Here is a 23,422-nt window from a genome sequence, read left to right as displayed (position 1 = left end):
TGTCTGACTTCAGCTCAGGTCATGATCTCACAGTTCGTGTGTTCGAGCCCCACGTCAGGGCTCTGTGCTGACAGCTCAGAGCCTGGAGTTGCTTCGGATTCTGTGTCTCCCTCTCTCTCTCCCCCTCTCCAACTTGGGTTCTCTCAAAAATAAATATGAAAAAAAAACAAAAAAATGAGTCTTGAGAAAAGGATGAGATATTTCTAAACTACAGCAAAACAGCTATTTTGAAATGCCTGGTGGTGAAAGCCCTTCCTGTACTACTGTGTACAAGAGGAACAGGGCTGAACACTTAAGGCGCTCTCCAACCAACAGGTAGGTGCCTACAGCGGTCCGTGATCTGCATACAGGGAGGGCTCAATGATGGCACTTTCTCTGTAAGGCATTTTTATCTGGAATGTTTTCTTCTAGGAAGAAGGGCAGGTAGTTAGCTCCATGGTATTCAGGGTGGAGTCTTACTGAGGTGACTATTTTTCTGACCTAAAGGCCGGGAATGTTTATTATTTCATTCATTGATTTAAAAAGTATTTATTGGGGCTCCTGGGTGGCTCATTCGGTTGAGCCTCCAACTTCGGCTCAGGTCATGATCTCACGGTTCATGGGTTTGAGCCCTGCATCGGGCTCTGTGCTTACGGCTAGCTCAGCTGGAGCCTGCTTCAGGTTCTGTGTTTCTTTCTCTCTCTGACCCTCCCCTGTTCACGCTGTCTCTCAAAAATAAATAAATGTAAAAAATAAAATAAAAAGGATTTATGGAGCACTGGTTGTCTCAGATACTGTGTTAGTCATTGGGAATGCAGTGATGATTTCAACACACAAAATTTTCTACTCTTATGGAGCTTACTTTCCACTTTAGAGCATCTAGAGCAGGTTAGGGCTCAGGCAGAGGAAAAGTTTTAGGTCATCCTGCCTTTTGAGAGGCATCATAGGCAGGGGCAGAATCACCTTTGGCTTTGCCAGGCTCCCACTTTTGTACTACCTCCTGTCTTTCCATGGCGTGACTTGAAAAATGAGTAAAATACGGAGGGGTATGTTACAAGGCCCTAGGTGCTAGGGGTGGGGAAATCAGGGAAGCGGGAGGAGGAGGAGTTTGTAACTTTAGACCTGGTGTCAGTCACTGAGCTGTCACTGAAGGAAAGACGCACAGGAGGTGAGGGACCAGTTGAGCAGCTGTCTGGGGAAGAGCCTGCCAGCCAGAGGGAACCCCAGCTCTGCTCCAGGCACACTGGGGAAGCCAGGGCGGTCAGCCTAGGGTGCGGGCATGCAGTCAGAGGTGAGGTGTGTTGTGAAAACAGTGGAGGGCTTTGAACACAGGATCTGATAGAGGGGGTACCTCCTTAAAACCAAACCCCTTCTCTTCCCTTGGCAAAGGCTGATTTGCTTTATCCTGATCAGTAGATGACTGGATTCAATAAAAGGTTTTCCTGCTTGCTTACAATTCACTGCAGTCTTTGGAATAAGAGGTTGATCATTTCCTACCTAAAAAGTCCTTAAATGTTAAATAACTTGAACTGGGTTGCCAGGGATGTTTGTGTGCTGATGCATCACTGGGAGAGTTGTGCCTGTATAGTAGAGAAGAAACTCTTCTCCCCCCCAAAACCCCAACTTTATCATACTGATGGTTTTTACACTATTTTTCTTAACCACAGATACCCCATTTTTCCTTATGTTAAATACGGCATCTGGCTGATGAGCAGGGTGGTGAGGCCGCCAAGTGAGGCAGAGGTCCAGACCTGGGAAACCGAGGACGATGACATGGCAGAAGGTGACTTAGGGTATGGCCTCGGGAGAAGGCCGGGCGGTGTTTATGAAGTGCACGTGTCACATCTGTCTACATCTAGAAAAAGATCGGATGGAAAGAACTTTAGCCCTCCTCCACTTCCGGGAACGAGGGAAGGAAGAAGTGGTGCCGTTTTTCAATATTCCAGGCATGAGAGCTCCCAAGATACACACCCCGGAGAGTCCAGCACTTCCCACCACAGGCGACAGAGACAGAGTAGCACCGGTAAGAATGCCTCGGGCCCTCTCCCTCCTCCTCCCCTGTGGATGTCATCGGTGCCTTCACCCTTGCCACAACACACGATAGGTCACTGTAGTGGATTTTGGGAATTCATCTTTATTAACCTCTTGGGATTGGTGATAGTACGAAAGTAACTTCTGTTTTTATTTCAAGTATGGTACATATTGTGAACTACGGTAGTTATTCTGCATTAATACCGATAGGCTAGTGATACCAGTGATTACCTACCTTGCTTTTGTGGGTGTGTGATTTAGTGGTATACTTCATCATTTTTTTTTTCTTATTCAATTATTTATTTGGTACCTATTAGGTGCCAGGGGCAGTTCTAGGCTCTGAACAACATTAGTGAACAAAATAGTGTGCGTGTCAGAGGTCACATCCTAGTAGAGGAGAGAAAAAAGTAAATCTACCAGTAGAAGTGTAGAAACATTGAGTATTTGGAGGGTCGGGGCATGCTATTTCAGGCAAGGGTCAGGGGTACCTCTCTAAGGAGGTGGCTCTTGAACACCGAAATGAACTGATGCCCAAGCCTGGTACTTACCTGGGGAAGGAGTATTCCAGGCAGAATATGGATGCTGCTGGTTAATTAAGGAATGTCATGAAATCCTCCCCTTAAAAAATGAATCTTTTTTAAAAATAACCTTTACACCCAATGGGGGGCTCAAACTTACAACCCTGAGCTCAAGAGTTGCATGCTCCATTGATGGAGCCAGCCAGGTAGGTGCTCCTCAAAAAATTAATCACAATTTATCACAACCAAAAATAAAGTATGCCATATATTAAGGAAAGAATAAATTCAGACTCAAATTATGATAGAATGCTACAAGTCCAAAATGGTTGGGAGGAGCCCAGGGGTGACTCCATGCCCACATGGTAGCATGGCTCTTATCTGGCCGAATCTTTCGTAATCCATGTTGTAAAATTTCCCCCACCCGAGTGGAACAAACACAAATTAGAAAACATGAAAATCATGTAAGAAACTTGGTTTTAGATTTGCCAAAAGCATGTTGCAGATGGGGATTTTATCGCCGTCTTTCAAAATCCTTCTTGAAATTAGGGTGGGACTATTTATTTATATATTTTTCTTTCAGTTCCTTATCAGGCAGAGAGGATGGGTTCTGTTTTGCAAGCAAGATGTTGAAAACTGCACATGATGCTAAAATACCTTTATAAAAATATGAGGAAACCGCTGTGATATAAAGATGTAACAGTAAAAGTATGAGCTCCTGTGCTGTTGGGTTATGGACTTTTATCTTAAGTTAGCCTGATCCTAAGTAAGGATGTTGTTTTGCTTTCTTATTGCTAATAGGTCATTTCCAAGTTACCACAATTTAATGCCTAAAAATAACACTAATTATTTTTCAGTTCTGTAGGTCAGAAGTCCAAAACGGGTTTCACTGGCCTCAAACCAAGATGTTGGCAAGGGTGTGTTCCTTTTGGAGGCTCTAGGGGAGAATCCATTCCTGTGCCTTTTCCAGTTTCTAGAGCTCGCCTGCATTCCTTGGCCCATGGCCACCTTCCTCCGTCTTCCAAGCCAGCAATGGCTGTCCAAGTCTTTCTCACACTGCTTCACCCTGACGCTGACTCTCCTGCCTCCCTCTTTGACTGATAAGGACCCTGTGAGTACAGTGGGGTCACCTGGATAGCCCAAGATAATCCTTTTAGTTTAATTTTTAGTCCTTTTAATAGTCCTTTTAATTTAATTATGCCAAAAGTCCCTTTTGCCAGGTCTCCCCGGATTCTGGGGACTAGGATGTGGTCATCCTTGGGGCCCTTGCTCTTCCTCCCATACGGATCACTAGAACACAACACGTCACTGCCAAACCTGTGTCACTTGTCCCTCCTTGGAGCCCCTATCATCAGAGGAAAACCAAGATTTGGGTTTTGCCTTGGAAACTGTCATATTGAAAGTTCAGAACAATAAAGAAAAAAGTTGTTTTGAGAAGTTTTTAATGTCCCTCAAAATACTCTTTCTAAAAAAATCTTTTCCTTTTACTTCTTCTTCATCTTCTTGCTTGCAATTTACCACTTTACTGTCTTTCTGTTGCCAGTGAGACCACATTGAACATGAAGCTCCCGGGAAGCTCAGTTTAATGTCTCAATTGATCACATGAAGGGGAGAGTAATTGAAGTTACAGGATACTTCTAGTCATTTTCCTTGGAAAACAATTAAATTCAGGTTATTTCTTAGATATTCCTATCACTATGTCTATCAAACTTAAGCCAAACACAAATTATTTCACTCACCAATATTCACGTTTTTAAGTCCTGTTTTGCATGTAGTAATTAATTAACCAATTTGTTAACAACAGTTTAATAGAAAGTCCTTTTTTTAAAGTCTTTTTATTCAAAATTATGTGTCTCTTCATTTGTGAAATGTTTTAAGCTATTTTTATTTTATTTTATTTATTTATTTTTAATGTTTTTTATTTATTTTTTTAATGTTTTATTTATTTTTGATACAGAGAGAGACAGAGCATGAGAGGGGGAGGGGCAGAGAGAGGAGATACAGAACCAGAAGCAGGCTCCAGGTTCTGAGCTAGCTGTTAGCACAGAGCCTGACGCAGGGCTCGAACCCACGAAAGTGAGATCTGACCTGAGCTGAAGTCGGAGGCTTAACCGATGGAGCCACCCAGGTGCCCCTTTATTTATTTTTGAGAGAGAGAGAGACAGTGCGAGCAAGGGAGGGTCAGAGAGAGAGGGAGACACAGAATCCTAAGCAGGCTCCAGGCTCTGAGCTAGCTGTCAGCACAGAGCCCGACGCGGGGCTTGAATCCACCAATTGAGATCATGACCTGAGCCGAAGCTGGAGCTCAACCGACTGAGCTACCCAGGCGCCCTTAAGCTACCTATTTTTATCATTGTTTTGTTACATTTCTTTCCTCTTGGCACAATGCTATATTTGATATTTTATAAACAGATGTCCTATATTCAACTAGTTAAAGAATGTATTGTATTGAAGTAGTTTTTTCCCCTCTTCGTATAGATTCTAATTCAGAATTGTCAAATGTGGAATTAAAGCAACGTCTTCATGATGCTTTAGAGGTAAGTCCTCTGGCTTCTATAAAAATTCTTATGTGAATAAAGCCATCTGATGGATATTTTAAGTAATACTAAAATTGTATGGAAGGCAATGTTGGCTTTCCAGATACTCTCCGTGAGCCGCACTGTAAATAAAGTTCATAACTTTCAACTGGCCTCCTGTTTCTTATCCCCCTCGTCTCTCACAAAAGCTATTTACGTAAACATGCCCTCCAGTTTGCCTTTCTTTTGCCCCTAATCTTTCACTTCTCCTCTAATCCACTCCTTGAGAGAAGAGTTATAAACTTCCTTCCATCTATCTTCCCTGTGTGTGAGGCTTGAAATAAGCTGACTTAATTTAACCTCTTTGAAGTCAGAAGACCAGCAAGTATTCTAGGCGCTCCCCTCTAGGAGTAGGAATACCACTGTGAGGTGCCTGTCTTTTGGGAAGCAGGAAGCCCATCTTTGTGTGTGTGTCTGTGTGTGTCTGTGTGTCTGAGAGAGAGACTATTATGGTGAAAGCTACCATATTCCTTTTCTAGGGCTGCCGTAACAAAGACCATAAAAAGGCGGCTGAAACAACAGAGATATATCCTCAGTTCTGGAGGCTAGCAATCTGAAATCAAGATGTCAGCTGGCCGTGTTCCCTCTAGGAGGTCTAGAGAATTCTTCTCTGCCTCTTCCTAGCTTCTGGAAGTTGCCCCTGACCATCTTGGCATTCCTTGTCTTATAGCTGCTTCACTCCAGTCTCTGCCTCTATTGTCACGTGGCCTTCTCCCCTTTTTGTCTGTGCCCAAGTTTCCCTTGTCTTAGGATACCACTCATTGGATTGAGACCTGCCTAATCCAGTATGCCCTCATCTTAATCTATAGCTGCAAAGACCCTGTCTCCAAATAAGGTGACATTCACAGTACCAGGAGTTAGGATTTGGACGTATCTTTACTTGGTGGGGAGGACACAGTTCAACCGGTAATAGCTACTGTAGCTCCGTGTATGATCATGTGCTTATTTTATGTGCTCTAAAGATTTTTATTCAGATTATTAGCTGTGTGGTCTAGAAGGAAAAGATTTGGACTTTTAGTTAGAGCTAGATAGGAAGAGTCTCTGTCTAAAGCCTGCCTAGGCCACTTATGAAGCCGGAAGGCATTTCAAACCTCCTTCATAAGGTCAAAGTACTTAGAGTCAGAGTGCACACTGAGCTTCCATGTTAACTATCCGAATTTGGGGTCAGATATCTTGTTGACAGGTAGAGTAATCTTACTTCTCTCCTTAGGAGGTAGAAATTCTAAAAACTGAACTTGAGGCATCTCAAAGACAACTTGAGGGTAAAGAGGAAGCGCTGAAAATTCTTCAAAGCATGGTAAGAAGTTTTTTTTTTTTAATTTCTAGGTAGTATGGTTTTATCTTTTAAAACAAAAGCATCTATGCTTAAAATAGTTTTTATTGGACACATAGATTTTTAAAACTATTTTATCACAGTGAAATTTATATAACATAAATCTCACTTCTTTACTGGAGTTGGATTACCATCACCACAATCTAATTCTAGAACATTTCCAGGACTCCCCAGGAGGAGCCTCTAACCCATTAGCAGTCCCTCCCCATTCCCATCCCCCGCCTCAGACAACCACTCCTCTCCTTACTGTCTTTTGGATTTGTCTTTTCTGTTTCATATGAATGGAATGATAGAACATGTGTCTGGATTCTTTTAGTTACCATGTTTTTGAGGCTCATGCATGGGGTAGCATGTGTCAGTGCTTTCTTCCTTTTTATTGCCTAATAATATTCCATTGTGTAGATATAGCACATTTTGTGTATCCATTCACCAGCTGATGGGCACTTACACTGTTTCCTCTTCGGAGCTATTATGGGTAACACTGCTCTATTTTTCATGTAGCAGTCTTCGTGTGGAAAGTTCATTCATTCATCCTCCTATTCTTCAGGAGAGCCAAGCTAGCTCTTCTGACTTTTGAACTATCAAATTCTCCATGAAAGGTGGTCTCTGTGGAAATTCTCTGGTTTTCTACTGTTTAGAATAAAAATGTGAACCTTACTGTGCAAAAAGGGGTGATGAGAAATATAATTTATATGGATATGATTTTTATTTTTCTTAGGCAATATTTGGCAAAGCCACAAGTCATACCCAAGTGATGCTTCAAAAAACTATGGAACAAAAGAAATGCTTGGAGAAGGTATTTGCTATTTTTAATGCAGACTTGTTCAAACTATCAAACTTTCAAATAGCATTTCCTTTAAAAGCCATCAAACTAATGGGTAGGTCTGTTGGTTGTGCTCCTGTTATACAGTCCCTTCCCTTTTGGAACTTGCAATCCAAAACATAATTACATGGACAGATAATTAAGATTTCTTTTATTTCCTCATCTTAAGATAGCAGAAAGCTTGCCAAGTTGACACTTCCTATTTTTCTTCCTTTACTTTTTCTCTTTCTCTGCTTGCCTGGCAGAGCCTGCCTCCCGCTGGCCACCCCATCATCACTAAAACGGTAGTAAGGAATCTCCTTGGAAGGTCTTCTCCCTGGTCCTCCTGCACCTGCCCTCACGGCAGCGTCCTGGGCTCACACTCCCAGGAACGGATTCTGCAGGTGGGGGGTGGGGGCGAGGAGGAATCTAGCTAGGTTCTGAGAAGCAAATTTTGAAGCTGAACAATGTGAAATTTTTCTTATATAAGTAAGCTTTGGCAAAGCTTTTCGCGAGTGCTAAAGAAGCACATTGTACATGTTTATAAATGTCACAGACTCTTTTTGAACAATGATTAGTTTCTCTTTAATCTATTTCTATTAAATGATTAAACGATGTATTTCGGCTTTTCACAGTGTCCTGAAGTGATTTATTTGTAGTAATTTTCCATGAAAAGTGCTATTTTCTTTCTATAGGAAATAAATGCCTTGCAATGGGAAATAGAATTTGATCAGAATAGATTTAAAAATATAGAAGAATCATGGACCCAAAAATTTGACAGGTTTGTATATTTTTGTTCTGTAGTTTTTCTTTGGAAATCTTTAAAGTGTGTGTGATTTATTTACTTATATTTTTATTTTTTTAATATTTAAGTAATCTCTACTCCCAACATGGGGCTTGAACTCATGACTCCAAAATCAAGAGTCACCTGCTCTTCTGACTGAGCCAGCTAGGCACCCCATAAAGTGTGTATAATTAAATGTAGCTAAGGTTTTCTTTTATCCTTCTGTGAGCTAACTCTGAATATTATAAAATTCTTACTGCTTACCTGCTTCACTATTCCATTTTTTCTGTATTATCTTTTTTTAATATAAACTATATTTTTGTTTATTTATTAAGTAGGCTTAATGCCCACAGTAGGGTTTGAACTCACAACCCCGAGATCAAGAGTTGCATGCACTCACTACCAACTGATTCAGCCAGCTGGGCTCCCCTATAAATTATATTTTAAAAAGCAATGTAAGGGGCACCTTAGTGCTTCAGTCTGTTAAGCATCCAACCCTTGACTTTGGCTGGGGTCATGATCTCACTATTGGGAAGTTTGAGCCCCACATCAGGCTCTATGCTGTGAGACTGTGAGATCGCCCTGCTTAGAGTTCTCCCCCCCTCACCCCTCCCACCCCTGCTTTCCTCTTCCCCTGCTCAAGTTTGTATGATTTCTCTCTCAAAATAAACATAAAAAAAAGAAAATTTAGGGGCACCTAGGTGTCTCAGTTGGTTAAGCGTCTGACTTCAGCTCAGGTCATGATCTCACAGTTCATGAGTTCAAGCCCCGCATTGGGCTCTGTGCTGACACACTCCCCTGCCCCTCCCCTGCTTGTCAGGTGTGCTCTCTCAAAATTAAATGAACATTAAAAATAAAAAAAAACGTGGGCGCCTAGGTGGTTCAGTTGGTTAAGTGACTAACCTCTGCTCAGCTCATGATCTCAAGGTTTATGAGTTCAATACATTGGGCTCTATGCCTGGAGCCTGCTTTGGATTCTGTCTCCCCCTCTCTTTCCCTCTGTCACTCACATTCTGTCTCTCTCTGTCTTTCAAAAAATGAAAAAACATCTAAAAAAATTTTAAGAATAACAAAAACTTGAGAGCACCTGGATGTCTCCATTGTTAAACATCTGACTTTGGCTCAGGTCATGATGTCCTGGTTGGTGAGTTTGAGTCCCACATTGAGTGAGCACTTCCTCTCTCTGTCTCTCCCTGTGCCCCTCGCTCATTTGCTCCCTCTCGTTCTCAAAATAACCAAAAACAAAACAGCAACAACAAAACTTGAGGGGCGCTTGGGTGGCTCAGTTGGGTAAGCACGGGACTCTTGGTTTCAGCTCAGGTCATAATCTTGTGGTTCATGGGTTTGAGCCCCGTGTTATGCTCTCTGCTGACAGGATGGAGCCTGCTTGGGATCTCTCTCTTCCTCTCTCTCTTAAAAAATAAATAAACATAAAGAAAATTGTAAAAAGCAATGTAAAAGCCATGTTTTCCAACTTATTTTATCATTGGCATTTGTTTTTCAAACATCTTTTCATAAATTAGTATGAATTTATTTAGTAACTTTAAATTATAACACACATAAAGTCAATCATTGAAAAACTGACTTGATATTGGGGATTATAGATGGCTTTAGTGCCTAATTTTTAATTTATTATTAACTTTTAATCTGAAATAACTGAACATGTATAGAAAAATTGCAAGAATTGGGGCGCCTGGGTGGCGCAGTCGGTTAAGCGTCCGGCTTCGGCTCAGGTCAGATCTCACATTCGTGGGTTCGAGCCCCGTGTCAGGCTCTGTGCTGACAGCTGGCTCAGAGCCTGGAGCCTGCTTCCGGTTCTGTGTCTCCTTCTCTCTCTGCCTCTCCCCCTCTCATGCTCTGTCTCTCTCTGTATCAAAAATAAATAAAACATTAAAAAAAAATTTTTTTAAATTGCAAGAATAGTACAAAGAATTCCTCTGTATCTTTCTCCAAGATTCTCAAAAGTAGAACTCTTTACCACATTTGTTTTAACATTCTGTCTCCTTTGTAGTTAAATATATGGATACAGATAGATATCTGAGCCATTTAAGAGTAAGTTGCATATAAGGCCTCATTATTCTAAATACTTCAGTTTGTGTTTTTTTAAATGGGACATACTCAGGGCACCTGGGTGGCTCAGTGATTTAAGCATCTTTCTCTTGATCTTCGGACATAACTCTATCGTAACAACCATAGTAAAATGATCAAAATTAAGACATTAACCTAGAGGTGCCTGGGTGGCTCAATTGGTTAGGCCTCCGACTTCAGCTCAGGTCAGATCTCACGCTCGTGGCTTCGAGCCCTGCGTTGGGCTCTGTGCTGACAGCTAGCTCAGAGCCTGGAGCCTGCTTCTAGTTCTGTGTCTCCTTCTCTCTCTGCCCCTCCCCCTCTCATGCTCTGTCTCTCTCTGTATCAAAAATAAATAAAACACTAAAAAAATTAAAAAAAAAGACATTAACCTAATACTCTTACTATTTTTTTAAGTTTATTTATTTGAGAGAGAAAATGTGGGAGGGGCAAAGAGAAAGAGAGAAAATCCTAAGTAGGCTGCATGCTGCCAGCTCAGAGCCCGACGTGGGGTTCTGAATCCATGAAGCCATGAGATCATGACCTGAGCTAAAACCAATAGTCGGACATTCAACCAACTGAGCCACCCAGGTGCCTCCTAATACTCTTATTTAATCTACAGCCCTTATTTAGATTTGCTAATTATCCTAGTAATAATAGCCTTACATCAAAAGAGAAAAAAAAAAGAATTCTCGTGTTCTAAGATCCAGTCCAGAATCATGCATTGCATTTGGTTTTCACATCTAAACTTCAGTCCCCTTTGATCTGAAACAGTTATGAGGAGTGAGGGAGGGTGAAGGCAGGGGAACATTTGGGACATTTATCAGTGCTTCTTTGTCCTTGCCATTTTTTGAGGACAGGGCGGATATGTAATATCCTATCTTGGAGATGTCTGGTATTTCTGAATTAGATTCGGGTTATGCATTTTGGGCAATATTACCATTGAAACAATGTTGTGTTATCAGTGCGTCATCTGAGGGGGCCTGCAATGTTGATTTGTCCTGTTCCTCGCGTGTGAATGTGGACTGTATGGCTCAGGGGTGGTATCTGCCCTTATTTTCCACTATACAGCCATTATTTCCCCCCTTGTGATGAATAAGCATCTGGTGGGGAGACGCTGTGAGATTATGTGATTTATCAGATTTTCACCCACTAGTTTATACATCCACTGCTTATTCTGCCTGAAGCAGAATTATTATGATGGTGGCCAAATGCTAATTTTCTAATTCTGTTATTCTTTCTACATTTATTTGCTGGCATTTTACTTTAAGAGTGTTTTTCCTCCCCATTTGTTTATACCAAAATGGATTCATGGATTCTTGCAGTTTTCAGTTGGTTACTATCATTTCTTTTTTGCGTAAAGTTTTCAACTTCGGTCAATGGAGTCCCTTCGAGCTGGCTCTGGTGGCTTTCTGACACCTCCCTGTTATTGCTGGAGCACTTCTGTGCTTTTTGGTACAAGATACAATAGGCCATTATGCTCACAATATTAGGCATCTCTCCAAGGATCCCTGTGCCTTTTAGTGGGGAATGGTGTTTAGAAGTCAAGATCTTAGTGCTGGGTGTGCTTATTGCTAGTGGAAGTCACTGCTGAGAGGTCCTCTGAGAGGAGGATGACTGGAAACACACACACACTGACATACACATCGACCTCGTAGCCACTCTCCATTCAGAACTCAAGTACACGCCAGGATCTTCATTTGCACACCACCACCACAGGGTGCGTTTGAGCCTTGCCCCTTTCCACATTTGTAACTTTCAGTAGAAACCTGCCTCTTTTCACCCAATGTTTACTTATTTGTTCTGTCATAGAATATGCAGAAAGTAGCTTTAGAATTGCTAATACACACAATTGCAAAATCAAACCTGCTAACTTGAGTTCAGTATTTGTTCGCAGTTTTGTTTCTGGCCTGAGGGGATCCAGTCAAAACAAAAGTTCAAAACTTACTCTAGTTTTTTTCTCTTCCTGTGATTATACTATTCATTCTGTTTCAGAGCTGTTTCACCATCCTTGATTTACTTATTCATCTTGTTTATTTTTGACCTTGTAACACACTGAACTATTCTGAGAGGTATACTCAGAAATGTCATTCTCCCCCCATGCCCTCTACCCCATTCCCAACCTGCCATCTTTCCTTCCCCTCACCATCTGTAATCAGTCTGTTTTCTGATTTATCCTTCCTGTTTCTGTTTGCACAAATTGGCAGATATGTCTGTTTTCTTATTTCTCCTTCTTAGAGCAGAGAACAGCTGACTGTACATATTCTTTTGCACTGTTTTTCCAATGGAACAATATGTCCAGGAAGCCACTCTGTTGTGTGGATGTGCCGTAGTATATTCAACCATCCCCCTGTATGTAGGCACTTAGATTGTTTCAAGATTCTTGCAGTTATAAACAGTCTGCAGTAAACAGCTTTGACATATGTTTTTGTGTTGTTGGGAGATGTACTTTTAGTGTAAATTCTTAAAAGTAGAATTGCTGGATCAAAAGGTCAATTCATATGTAGATTCATTAGATGTTATCAAATCTTATCTATAAGGCTAGTACCACTTTGCATTCCTACTAGCAATGCATGAAAGTGCCTTCTCAAGAGAATGTCATAAATCTTAACTTATGCCAATTAGTAGTGATGTCTTCGCTTTTGTATTTTATTTTCATTGCACAGAATCCAGAAATTTCTGATTCACAAATACAGATTTGCACTTGCCAGTAGACTGCCTTTTAGGATATTTTTCAGCTAAGCAGCTCTGGCAAAAGAGGTTTTCTTATCAAGTCTGCACAAAAAGAGAGTGAACCAGACAGCAAAGCATGAGCAGCGGAGGGGCAGAGAGAGAGAGAAAAAGAAAGAATCCCAAGCAGGCTCAGCACTGCCAGTGTAGAACCCAGTGCAGGTGGCGCTCAGCGCTCAGTCTCACAAACTGTGAGATCTGACCTGATCATGAGTCAGGGGCTCAACTGAGCCACCCAGGCGCCCCTAACTTTTTATTTTAAGTATGCTCCACACCCAATATGAGGCTTGAACTAATGACCCTGAAATCAAGAGTCGCATGCTCTACTGACTGAGCCAGCAGCCACCCCCATTTTTGTTATTTTTTATTTTTTAATTTGAGATCCTTCTGATTCTTAGTAATTGTACAGAAGGATTAAGCGGATGTCCAAAATCTTACTACACTATAAATTGTTTTTGTTTTGTGACACATAAAAGTTCTAGATTGTTTTGAAGTAGGAAAATTTTTATCTGGGTTTTTGTTTTCTGATTATGGGATACAAATATCCTCATTCAACGATGAAATGTTAATGTCTTAGTTATTTGGAGGGTACTTTTTTCCAGGCTAAACTGTGAAAATGCAGTCCTCAAAGAAACTTTGAATGTGAAAACAGAAGAAATTAAAATGCTGAAGTCGGAAAATGCACGTAAGTGAATAGTGCTATTTTGATGATTCCTTAAGGATCAGTTTTAAATAGTGTGTCCTATGTTAAGAATATACATATCAAAAGACAAAGCGCTATTATTTCTAAGTAATATACTTCCAAGAAATGCATCATTTAGGTTTCTTTTAACTAAAAATTGTAAGATGAAATTCATATATCAAAATTAACCATTCATAAGTAAATAATTCATAACATTCCCAATGTTGTGCAATTTTCTAGTTCCAAAAGATTTTCATCACTCCAAAGTAGAACCCTGTATCCATTAAGCATTTCTCCCCATTCTCCCTTTATCCTTTAGTTTTTCTACTCAGTGTAAAACAAAATGGTAGAGCACTTCATATTTGAGAAACCTAAGTATATATTTTTATGGGGCATTAGTAGGAAAAGTATATAACTGTATAATTATTCAACATTATTTTCTCTCATAAAATGTCTTGTGACTCTATTACCAATACTAATATTCTTGATTTTTCAAGATATTGACTGATTATGGGTTTGTTTTTTTGTTTTGAGAGACAGAGAGAGTCAGTGCGAGCAGGGGAGGGTCAGAGAGGGAGATTCAGAATCTGAAGCAGGCTCCAGGCTCTGAGCTGTCAGCACAGAGCCCAAACCCACGCACTGTGAGATCATGACCTGAGCTGAAGCCGAACACTTAGACTGAGCCACCCAGGCGCCCCAGATACTGACTGATTAAAAACTTGAAATTTTTTACATATATGTGTGTATACACACACACACACCTTAGGTAATGAGTCATCTTATGACAAAAGTTAATAAAAGAATATTAAGATATTTAAAGAATATTTTTTATTGAGAGAGAGAGAGAAACCCTAGGCAGACTCTGCAATGTCAGCACAGACCCTGAGGTGGGGCTTGATCCCATGAACCATGATCATGACCTGAGCTGAAGTTGGACGCTTAACTGACTAAGCCACTCAGGTACCCCCAAGATGTTTTAAGAATATTAAGATGACATCAACTTTTTATATAATTTTAAGAGATGTGTTGATTCATCCTTCTTAGCAGAAACTTTTAAAGTAGTGGCTTGAAGGAGAAAAAGTTAAGTTCTAAATCAGGCCATGGGCCTGAGAGGGGCACTTTCTGTAGTGTAGTAAATGAATAGTGGCAGAGTTCTTGGGTGAGAACTACACACAGAAAATGGCGCTTCTCCATACCTGTGATGAGAGAAGATGGGATCTTTCACCTCTTACTCCCTTGTGTTTGGTTAATTCAGGAAAGCAGCGGCCGATAACCACATCCCTCACTCTGCAACAAGTCGGGGAGAAGTTACTATTTTCTGCTCTAGGAGATAGTCAGACCCCTCTTGTTCTAAATGGATGAGAGCTTGTGAAAACTCTAAACAGAAGTGTAAGAGAGTTTGGATAGCTGGTACATTTGGCATTAATATATGAGATCTCATCATCTGGTGGTGCTCTCACTATCCAGCAAGTGCAGTAATTTGCATTTCTATATTCTGTCTTTGAAAATCCTATAAATTTTCCTTGAATAAATGAAGACCAGACTTTGGACACAAAATTAAGATACTTCCACATTAAATAGAGTAACATTTCAGCTAATGTTATATATCTGTTATCTCACTTGATACCCACTATTTTATCAGATTTTGTGGCTGGGGCAGATTTGGTAGGCAATGTTGGTGTATATGTGCTGCTTTTAAGAAGTGAGTGTATGATGTTGGTGTAACTAGTAGTTTCGGTGAGGCTGGAGTTAGACTTCATAACTAACAGTCTTCTTTGGCCTTTCCTAGTTTTAAATCAACAGTATTTGGAGGCCCTCGCCATGGCTGACATCAAACAGCAAATGGCAGTTCAAGAACACAAGTGCCATGATAAATGTGGTTTCACAGAGGTTTCAAGTCTTGAGGTAGGTAAGCAGGTATGAAAGTTGAACCAGAGGGAAATGTTCTACTTTCCTTTTCCCCATCATCGTCCGTGACATGTTCTAGAATAGCACTGTACTTAGCAATTTGAGACTGAGGGGAAGAAAGGCCCATCGGTTTCCCCAGGAGAGTTCCTCAACCTTCCCGGCACCATGCATGACATTCTCGGACACTAGGAGATGTGCTGGCCACTTCCTGCCCAGTTTCTTATTTTTAGTCTTAGCATAAGTTGTGTTAGTCGTGTCTCACATGACATGATCACAAGTATTTTTTTAGAAATGGAGGCATGATTATTTTCCTCACTGACACATTAAAATTAATTCATCATTTCTGAACATGCACCTCTCCCTGGTGGGAGCTGGCAGGAGTAAATGCTGGGAGCAAGGCTAAGCTCAGTCCCAAATCGACACAGTAGATTTTAATATTACTTCAAGTTCCTGGCAGGGATTCAGACTATAGAAACTGGTGCCAACTTAAAAGTTTTGGAGAAGGAAAAGAATCAAGGTAGAACTCCTTTATGGTTTTGTTCCAAGTAGTTAACAGTCTTTCCTCATCTATAGTTGGATCCTTAAATCTTCCTCTCAACTTCTAGTTTTCTCTTTCCAATTTCTTTGAATTGCATGCTCAAATAGAAAGGTGCATGTATGTGTGTGTGTGTGTGTGCGTGCCCTTGTGTTTGTGTGCAGCTAGGTAGTGTAACCTTCAGTAATGGTACTGAGTAATGCTTTTGGATTTTAAAGCTAGCTGTCCTCGGAGCCTGCCTTTGCCACGGTCCTGGAGGGAGTCCCTGTGCTTGTGCCAAAATGGCAGCATCGGCTCGGAAAGTGCTTCTTAAGCTCAAACAGGAGGTACCGTACTTTCAAAACACTAAAAGCTTTTTTTCCTATTAATAAAAAGGAAATATCTGTAATAATTAGCTTCGTTTTAGTAGTCATAGGCTATGGAATTTATGCTTACTTTTATGTGATAGAATTAACGTATAAACTAGATTTTAGTTACATGGTTCCAAAATACAAATAGTACTTGGCATGATACTATGGCAACATAAAGTTGTTTGCCTAAGTTTATAATTAATATTTCCTAAGTTTATATTTCTTTTCTCTATAAATGGTCCCCCAAGTTACTCTATTAATAATTAGAGGAAAAAACTCATGCTTAAAATCAGTAGGATCCACAACACTGATAAATGGGGACATTAACATGAAGCTTAGCAGAAAGATAGGAAGGTACACTGGAAGGGACCTTTGTACCAGCCAGACTTCGGTTAGAGTCACAGCTCTAGTATTTTCTAGGTGTGTGAGTTTGAACACTTACGTTACACAGGGAACAATAAGTAGTTATTGGGCTACTGTGCAGATATCGAAGCAGCAGACATTTAATGTTCAGCACTGTACCATGCAGGTGCTGGCACTTAAACGACGGCTGCCATTACGGTTTTAATAACAAACACAGAACATGGGCCACAATTTAAAAAAATATTTTACCTTTATTGAAGGTACGGAATTTCAAGTCTTCAGATATAGGGAAAATAACAACTAAAACTTAGCAATTCATTAAGATAAGCATAAGATCACAAAGATCAGAGTCAGGGTCAGTTAAGGCATGTATCTGAAAGGTGACATTCATAACTATTTTCAGTGATACTGTCTAAAATGGCCCAAGCCAGAACTGGAATACAGCCTTTGGTATCCTCCCTTCTTATCTGTTGGCCAGATGTCTGTGGTAATGAGGTGAGGTCCAAGAAATGGATGAACAAGGAACGATCAGGCACTGGGAGGGAAATTTCTGGTAACCTAGTTCATAGTGCGCAGCTACTGCAGAGAGGAATCAGCAAGTACTAATTAGTTTAAGCAGTTGAAACATATCAGACTGTAGATCTGTGCTAGGCAGGAAGACTACATTTGCTAATCTGACTCAGCATTCAGGCAAGAATTATTCTGGTTTTTCATCTGACACCTCTCAAACTTTCTTTCAAAACTAGTTGGGACTTTTGCAGAAGAGTAAAGAAGAAGCTTACATAATGGCAGATGCATTCAGAATTGCATTTGAGCAACAATTAATGAGGAAAAATGACCAGGCACTAAGATTGACACAAACGGATAAAATGTGTAAAAAAGCTACGAAATGGATAAATTGGAAGCACCTTAAGGAGGATGGTAAATATTAATTATAATGGCAATAATCAGGTATAATTTTAGTTGGTTTTGGTCACAACAAAAGTTGATTATGCACAGTTAAATGCAAGGGAGAATATAATTCAAGATCACAGTGGTGATTTACTACAAAATTTAGCAACTATGGGAAGAAAGGGTCCTTGGATGTTACATTTGCATAAGAGGTACTGAGATCACCAAAATCATAAAATAACAGAATCCCCTTTTTTACTACTCAACTTTATCATTTACATTTTTTTTTTAATTTTTTTATTTTGAGACAGAGTGTGCACACTAGTGGGGAGTTAGAGGACAGAGAGGGAGAGGGAGAATCCCTCTAAACTTTACGTACCTCTTTGGTGAAATGGTAAGAAGTTATGAGTGTATTGGAATAATAAAAAAAGGAGTAAAACAAGAACTATGAAAGTTGACAGAAGCATATTATAAGATTTCTGTAGTTAGACTGTTCATCAGGTAGAAGTCAGGGCATCACAGGAAAACATGACTCTCAACACTGATTCTTAAGGAGGCATTCCATATTGTCCTGAAATTAACTTCTGAAATGGTTTTCTGACATGAGACAACAGAAATCATGTTGGCTAATATAATGTCTAAGTCTCCAACAATCATTTGTGATAAATATAGAATCAGCATTTATATAGTTATTATCTATAATAATCCCTTGATAAAAGCTGAAGGTATAACCCTAATGTCCAACTCCATGTAGGTGATTCTGCCAGACAAATAAGCAAACAGTCCATAGACTTAGGGTTTTAGGAATTGATGGAAAATGTTAATATCTAGTTCTCTCAAGGACCACAAATGTGAAGGTCATCTTCAGATACCTCTTCTAAGCTAAGACCTTGATAGGAACTGAATTGCTGAATTTTCAAGGTGTTCTCTTTGAGGACAACCATGGTGTTTTGTGATGTGAATTGAAGGCAAATACCTTTGGAAATGTAATCTTAATTGCTTGTTTTGATGGAAGATGAGAAGAGTTATGGGACAAAGAAAAGAAAGGGGAAGGCATGGTTAAAACAATCTTATGAAAGCCTGACACTTTTGGATATCTGCATAGAAGACCACCCAACTGTGTGTGGAAATTGGCCACAAGGGTAGTGCCAGACAGACAAAGTGAGTTTTTCCTAAGAGGTAGATTAAACATTCATTTCAGCACTTGAATACATACTCATTTTATATTCTAGAACTCCTGCCTTTCTTAGCTAATGACAAACCTCAAGAACTTTTCCACTAAAAATATGATTTGATAGATATGCCTCCCCAGACCTTTATTTTCCATTAAGGCCCTGAAGAGACTGGAAACAGAATTTAAAATAACTGCTTCTTCTCGGAAAGGCCTTTACAAGTCTATACAAGTGTCAGTAGCTCTTTGTCAGTTTCTTAGTGACAAGACTGATTCATTTTATTCGTGTATTTCAGTAACCTGAAGAGGTACAAGATGTTGTCACAGATCAGTCTCTTGTATGTGGTTAACATCTTAGAAAACATTTGACTTTTCTTGTTGACAGGGCCGCTTAGACGAGTTCTGAGCATTAAATTAGAAGCATATTTCCTTTTTTTTTAAGACTGCAAATGGAGACGTAGATTCATTCATTCATCAAAGCTAATGAGCACATCAACTTGTCTGTCTTTTTTCTTTCTGCCCCAGTTGCTTGAGGAAGAGGTCAGTGAGTGAGCCCCAGTAGCTGTGGTTTATCAGGATTGGGTGGAAAGGGAATTGTCTTTTATCTGTTCTCAGTTTTCCATTAGACCATCTGCAGAGCATTTCAAAGGCATTCTTGATGTTTTCTTTGTATAAATCCACAATTTTTGTACCTTCTGCTACAAAACTGCATCCTTTCTATAAAGAACATCATCAGTGTACACATTTCAAGATGTGGACTTACAAACATTAGGTAGGTACCTGGGCTAGATGTTTTTTTAGTTGTGCTAAAATATACATAAAACCTACCATTTCAACCATTTTTAATTTTAAGTAGGCTTCATGCCCAACGTGGGACTTGAACTCATGGCTGTGAGATCAAGACCTAAGCTGAGACCAAGAGGTGCTTAACCGACTAGGGCACCCAGACATCCCCCATTTTAACCATTTTCAAATGACATTAACTTCATTTACAGTGTTGTACAACTATCACGACCATCCATCTCCAGAACTTTTTTCATCTTTCCAAACAGAAACTATACCCATTAAACACTAACTGTTCACTCCCTTCTCCCAGCCCCTGTGCTCTATTATTTAATGGCACAGCAATCCTGAGGCATGGATACTATTATTTTCACTTTAGAGATGAGGAAACAAAGCTCAGAGACCTTGTCCAACGTCACTGAGTAAGTGGCTAAATGAAGATTCAAGTCCAGGTCTTTCTGCTCTAATGCAGAATTTGCATGGTTCTGAGACCACTTGTGGCCTTTGTTGGGCCTACATAGTATTGTCAAATAATCTGTTAAGCAGCTGACATTTCACACCAGGAGATTTCACACACACATCTCGATTGCTGCTTCCTTTGGAAGACTGAGATGATCTGGTAACGTGAGCTACGTGCTCTCTCGAGGCAGCCATCACTGGAAGCTGAGGAATAGAGCTGCAGGCAGGGCACTGCTCTGGGTCCTTACACTGTGGCCCACTCAACCTCCATTTGCCATCCTGCCTCTAAAGTCTGTGTTCTCTTCCCAGTACACCGTGATGCCTGACTCACCAGACTTCTCCAGAAGAGAACCACCTCTTGATTGATTTACAAATGAATTATCCTTGGTTCAGACTTACCTATTTTCCTGCAAGTACATTAGGGAGTGTCTTTTTTATGTTTCAGTTGGATTTGCATGTTCAATTTTAGGATTACCATCACAAGGAAGTAAAAAGACCTTAGGACAGAAACTGTTGGGTATGCTCCCTTCAGAAAACAGTTCTAAGAAGACTGAAGACCAGGATAATCCTCAGGAAGTCTTTAAAATGCTAACAGAGCTGGTTAGTGTTTTTGCTTTCTTTTGTTAGAGGTTGTGGTTAAGCTAATCTTTTTGCTTCCTATTAATTCAACTTTTTAAAAAAATTCAGTTCTTCAGCACTCTGTACTTGCCTTTTATGCCCTTTTCCCAGCTGAGGTACCATCCTCCAGTTTTGATCTTCATCTCCTTAAATCCCCTGCATGCTCTTCCCACTTCTCCCATCCACGTTCTTCCTGTACAAGTTTAAAGCTTCACCTCTGAAAAGAGGGGGCTCCCTGTAATTAACTGCAGGCACCTCTGTCATCTGCATTTACACATACAGTCCATGACAAGACCTTCTACTTATTCAGGAACTTTTAAAATATACAAGGCAACTTTCTCATACACTATATACTTGAATCATTATCCCTATTTCATATTTGGCTAAACTAAAAGATTCATGCTGTACGAAGATACTTATCTATACAAGAGTGTTAAAGTCATTTATTCACATATAAATATATTAAAAAGTTCACTTATAAAGAACTTCAGTATTTTCTTGCAGATATAATTACATGTTGATATTATATACATATATACACACAAACACCATGTATATATGTTTTTCCTCTCTTCAGATGACCTCAAAAGTTTCAGCAGAAGGAATGTTGCTTTCTGTTCTTCCTTTAAAAAAAAAGTCCTCAGTAATGTGTAGCAGAATATTTGGGGATCACTAGATTAACTTATTTACATTGATGTAACAGATTGAAAGATAGAACATCATCTGAGAAAAATTCTTCTGATTATAGCTCTCTTGTTCTGTGATTTATTGACTAATTGGTGTATTTTTAATTGTTGTCCCTGTAGTTGAATGATAAGGAAGAAGCTCTGGCTCACCAAAGAAAAGTCAGTTACATGCTTGCTCGGGCATTAGAAGAAAAAGACACCACCTCAAATGAGCATAAGGAAAAAAATCTTGTAAAAGACAATTTTCCATTAAAAAACCCCTGGGGGAAAGCTTCAGAATTCCCTCTACTGGCTGATCCTGTGTTTTCAAGTGTTCACCGTTTAAATTCTGCAGGCTGCCCTTGTTCATACCAGCACCCTCAAAACTGCACAACAACTCTCAAAAGATCCTGTTCTTTGCCATCAAATATCATGTTTTGGTGATAAATCCGTTGAAATCAGAACTGAGAGCCGTTTATATTAAGATACTTTAAAAAAGGATTGTATAAATATTGCTACATCTTCAGAAGTTGTATGTTTTTTATAGGCATTTCTATAGGTTTTAGAAGGTAACAAATACACAAACATTTTCTATAGGAAATTTATTAATATTTTGTGTTGATGGATTTTATAAATTACTATACTTCCTGAAATTTTCAGGATTTGCCAACATCTTAAAAACAAAAAAATAATTTCTGAGGAAAAAATTATTAAACTATTTTGATTGACTAAAGGGATCTTTGGCTTAAGCAACAATATAAATTAATGCTCTAAGATTTAACAATGCTTAGGAGTGAATGTTAATTTTTGAAATATATGTATCTTGTTTTATTGTTATTTTTCAGGATTTTTCATTTGCCACAGAAAGGTTAAAACTAGTAATTTCCTTATGTTAACTTCAATAAAAAGGTTATTATGTGGGGGTTTGGCAGAAGTATATTCAAAGCATTGCTAGTTACCTTTATAACTACACAGAACTACACAGAATTCTAGCACTCACACCATACTGAATTAACTTCTTTGGTTTTGATGCTGAATTTTAAGGCATGAAGTAAAATCTTTAATACCTTCTGGAACGTTACTATATTAATAACATCATGATTATGTCAAAGGAAATGCATTACATTGTCAAAAGTTTTAGAAGTTTTTGTAAAACTTGTTATGATCTCTAGTAAAAAAAAAAAAAAGACATATGGCTACATTGAATACTACTGAAATAGATGAGCTAACAACAGAGTAAAATGAAGTAACAATATAAAATATAAACCATTTGGAGTTGTGTTAAAGCAAGAGCATTTAGTTCGCTTTAAGAAAATAATAAAATAAAAGATGAACTCTTGGCAAATTTTGAAAAAAGGAGTAATGATGAGGAACTACTGTTACTAGACATTAAAATGTATTGTCCTGATAGTAATATAAAGCTACATTATTTACAATAGTGTGGTACCAGCAGGTCAATGGAATATGATGAAGACTATACACAGAATTAAAACATAATATGAAATAAAAGAGAAGGAAAGGAAAGATTGGGGTATGTTCAATAATATCTAAGTTGGAAGTATAAAAAAATAATAAAAGCTAGAAAGGTTCTATTTTAATATGTGTGTATAATACACGTGTATTATATAAGATGTAGATACATACGAACTGCTAAAATTTGGAATACTCCCCAAATGACAAAGAATCTAGATCAACAGTTCACAAAAAAAAGGGATTATATATGGTGAGCAAATCTGAGGAACTATTCAACAACAGCAGAAATTTTAAAAATGCAAACAATAATGAGATACCAAATTAGCAAAGAACACAAAGATTATGTGAGTGCTAGAGATGATGAGGCAAAACAGATACATTCATACAGTGTTGATGACCATGTCTATTTGAGAAGCTGCATTCAATTTGGGGGGCATATAACTCAGACGTGAAATTGCTAGATCATATGAAAATGTCTTTTAAATCTTTGTATAAACTCTTTTTTTATATTTTTTAAATGTTTTTTGTTTATTTTTGAGAGACAGAGAGAGACAGCGTGGGCAGGGGAGGGTCAGAGAGAGAGGGAGACACAGAATCTGAAGCAGGCTCCAGGCTCAGAGCTAGGTGTCAGCACAGAGCCTGACACGGGGCTCGAACCCACCAACCGTTAGATCGTGACCTGAGCCGAAGCTGGACGCTTAACTGAG

The 23,422-nt window shown here is 39.4% G+C and overlaps 2 protein-coding genes across 6 annotated transcripts in view; one reads left to right on the top strand and one right to left on the bottom strand.

Annotated features, from left to right (window-relative positions):
* Positions 1 to 248: 248 nt before the first annotated feature.
* CCDC125 (coiled-coil domain containing 125) lies at positions 249 to 23,003 on the top strand. The gene is made up of 12 exons (XM_029942383.1): positions 249 to 315; positions 1,647 to 2,002; positions 5,004 to 5,062; positions 6,312 to 6,398; positions 7,153 to 7,230; positions 7,932 to 8,017; positions 13,420 to 13,502; positions 15,289 to 15,404; positions 16,161 to 16,268; positions 17,402 to 17,576; positions 20,405 to 20,559; positions 21,384 to 23,003. Exons 2-12 carry the CDS (start codon positions 1,687 to 1,689, stop codon positions 21,684 to 21,686), a joined length of 1,566 nt encoding a protein of 521 aa, XP_029798243.1. The 5' UTR covers positions 249 to 315; positions 1,647 to 1,686; the 3' UTR covers positions 21,687 to 23,003.
* The window catches only part of CDK7 (cyclin dependent kinase 7), a 54,101-nt gene continuing 34,628 nt past the window's right edge, over positions 3,950 to 23,422 (bottom strand). Inside the window, exon 12 of one of the 5 annotated variants that reach the window (XM_029942390.1) lies at positions 3,950 to 4,174. In XM_029942390.1, the coding sequence (XP_029798250.1) occupies positions 4,167 to 4,174 (8 nt within the window). In that variant the 3' untranslated portion in view covers positions 3,950 to 4,166. Of the gene's footprint in view, positions 4,175 to 9,848; positions 9,888 to 10,401; positions 10,428 to 16,881; positions 17,235 to 19,625; positions 20,795 to 23,422 lie in introns of those variants that run through there. The other 4 variants (XM_029942387.1, XM_029942386.1, XM_029942384.1 and 1 more) reach the window with 4 other exon arrangements.

This window comes from Suricata suricatta, chromosome 6 (genome assembly GCF_006229205.1).
Source record: "Suricata suricatta isolate VVHF042 chromosome 6, meerkat_22Aug2017_6uvM2_HiC, whole genome shotgun sequence".
NCBI classification, from domain to species: Eukaryota; Metazoa; Chordata; class Mammalia; order Carnivora; family Herpestidae; genus Suricata; species Suricata suricatta.
The sequence above is the reverse complement of the archived record's forward strand: the minus strand, read 5'-3'. Positions and strand labels throughout refer to the sequence as shown.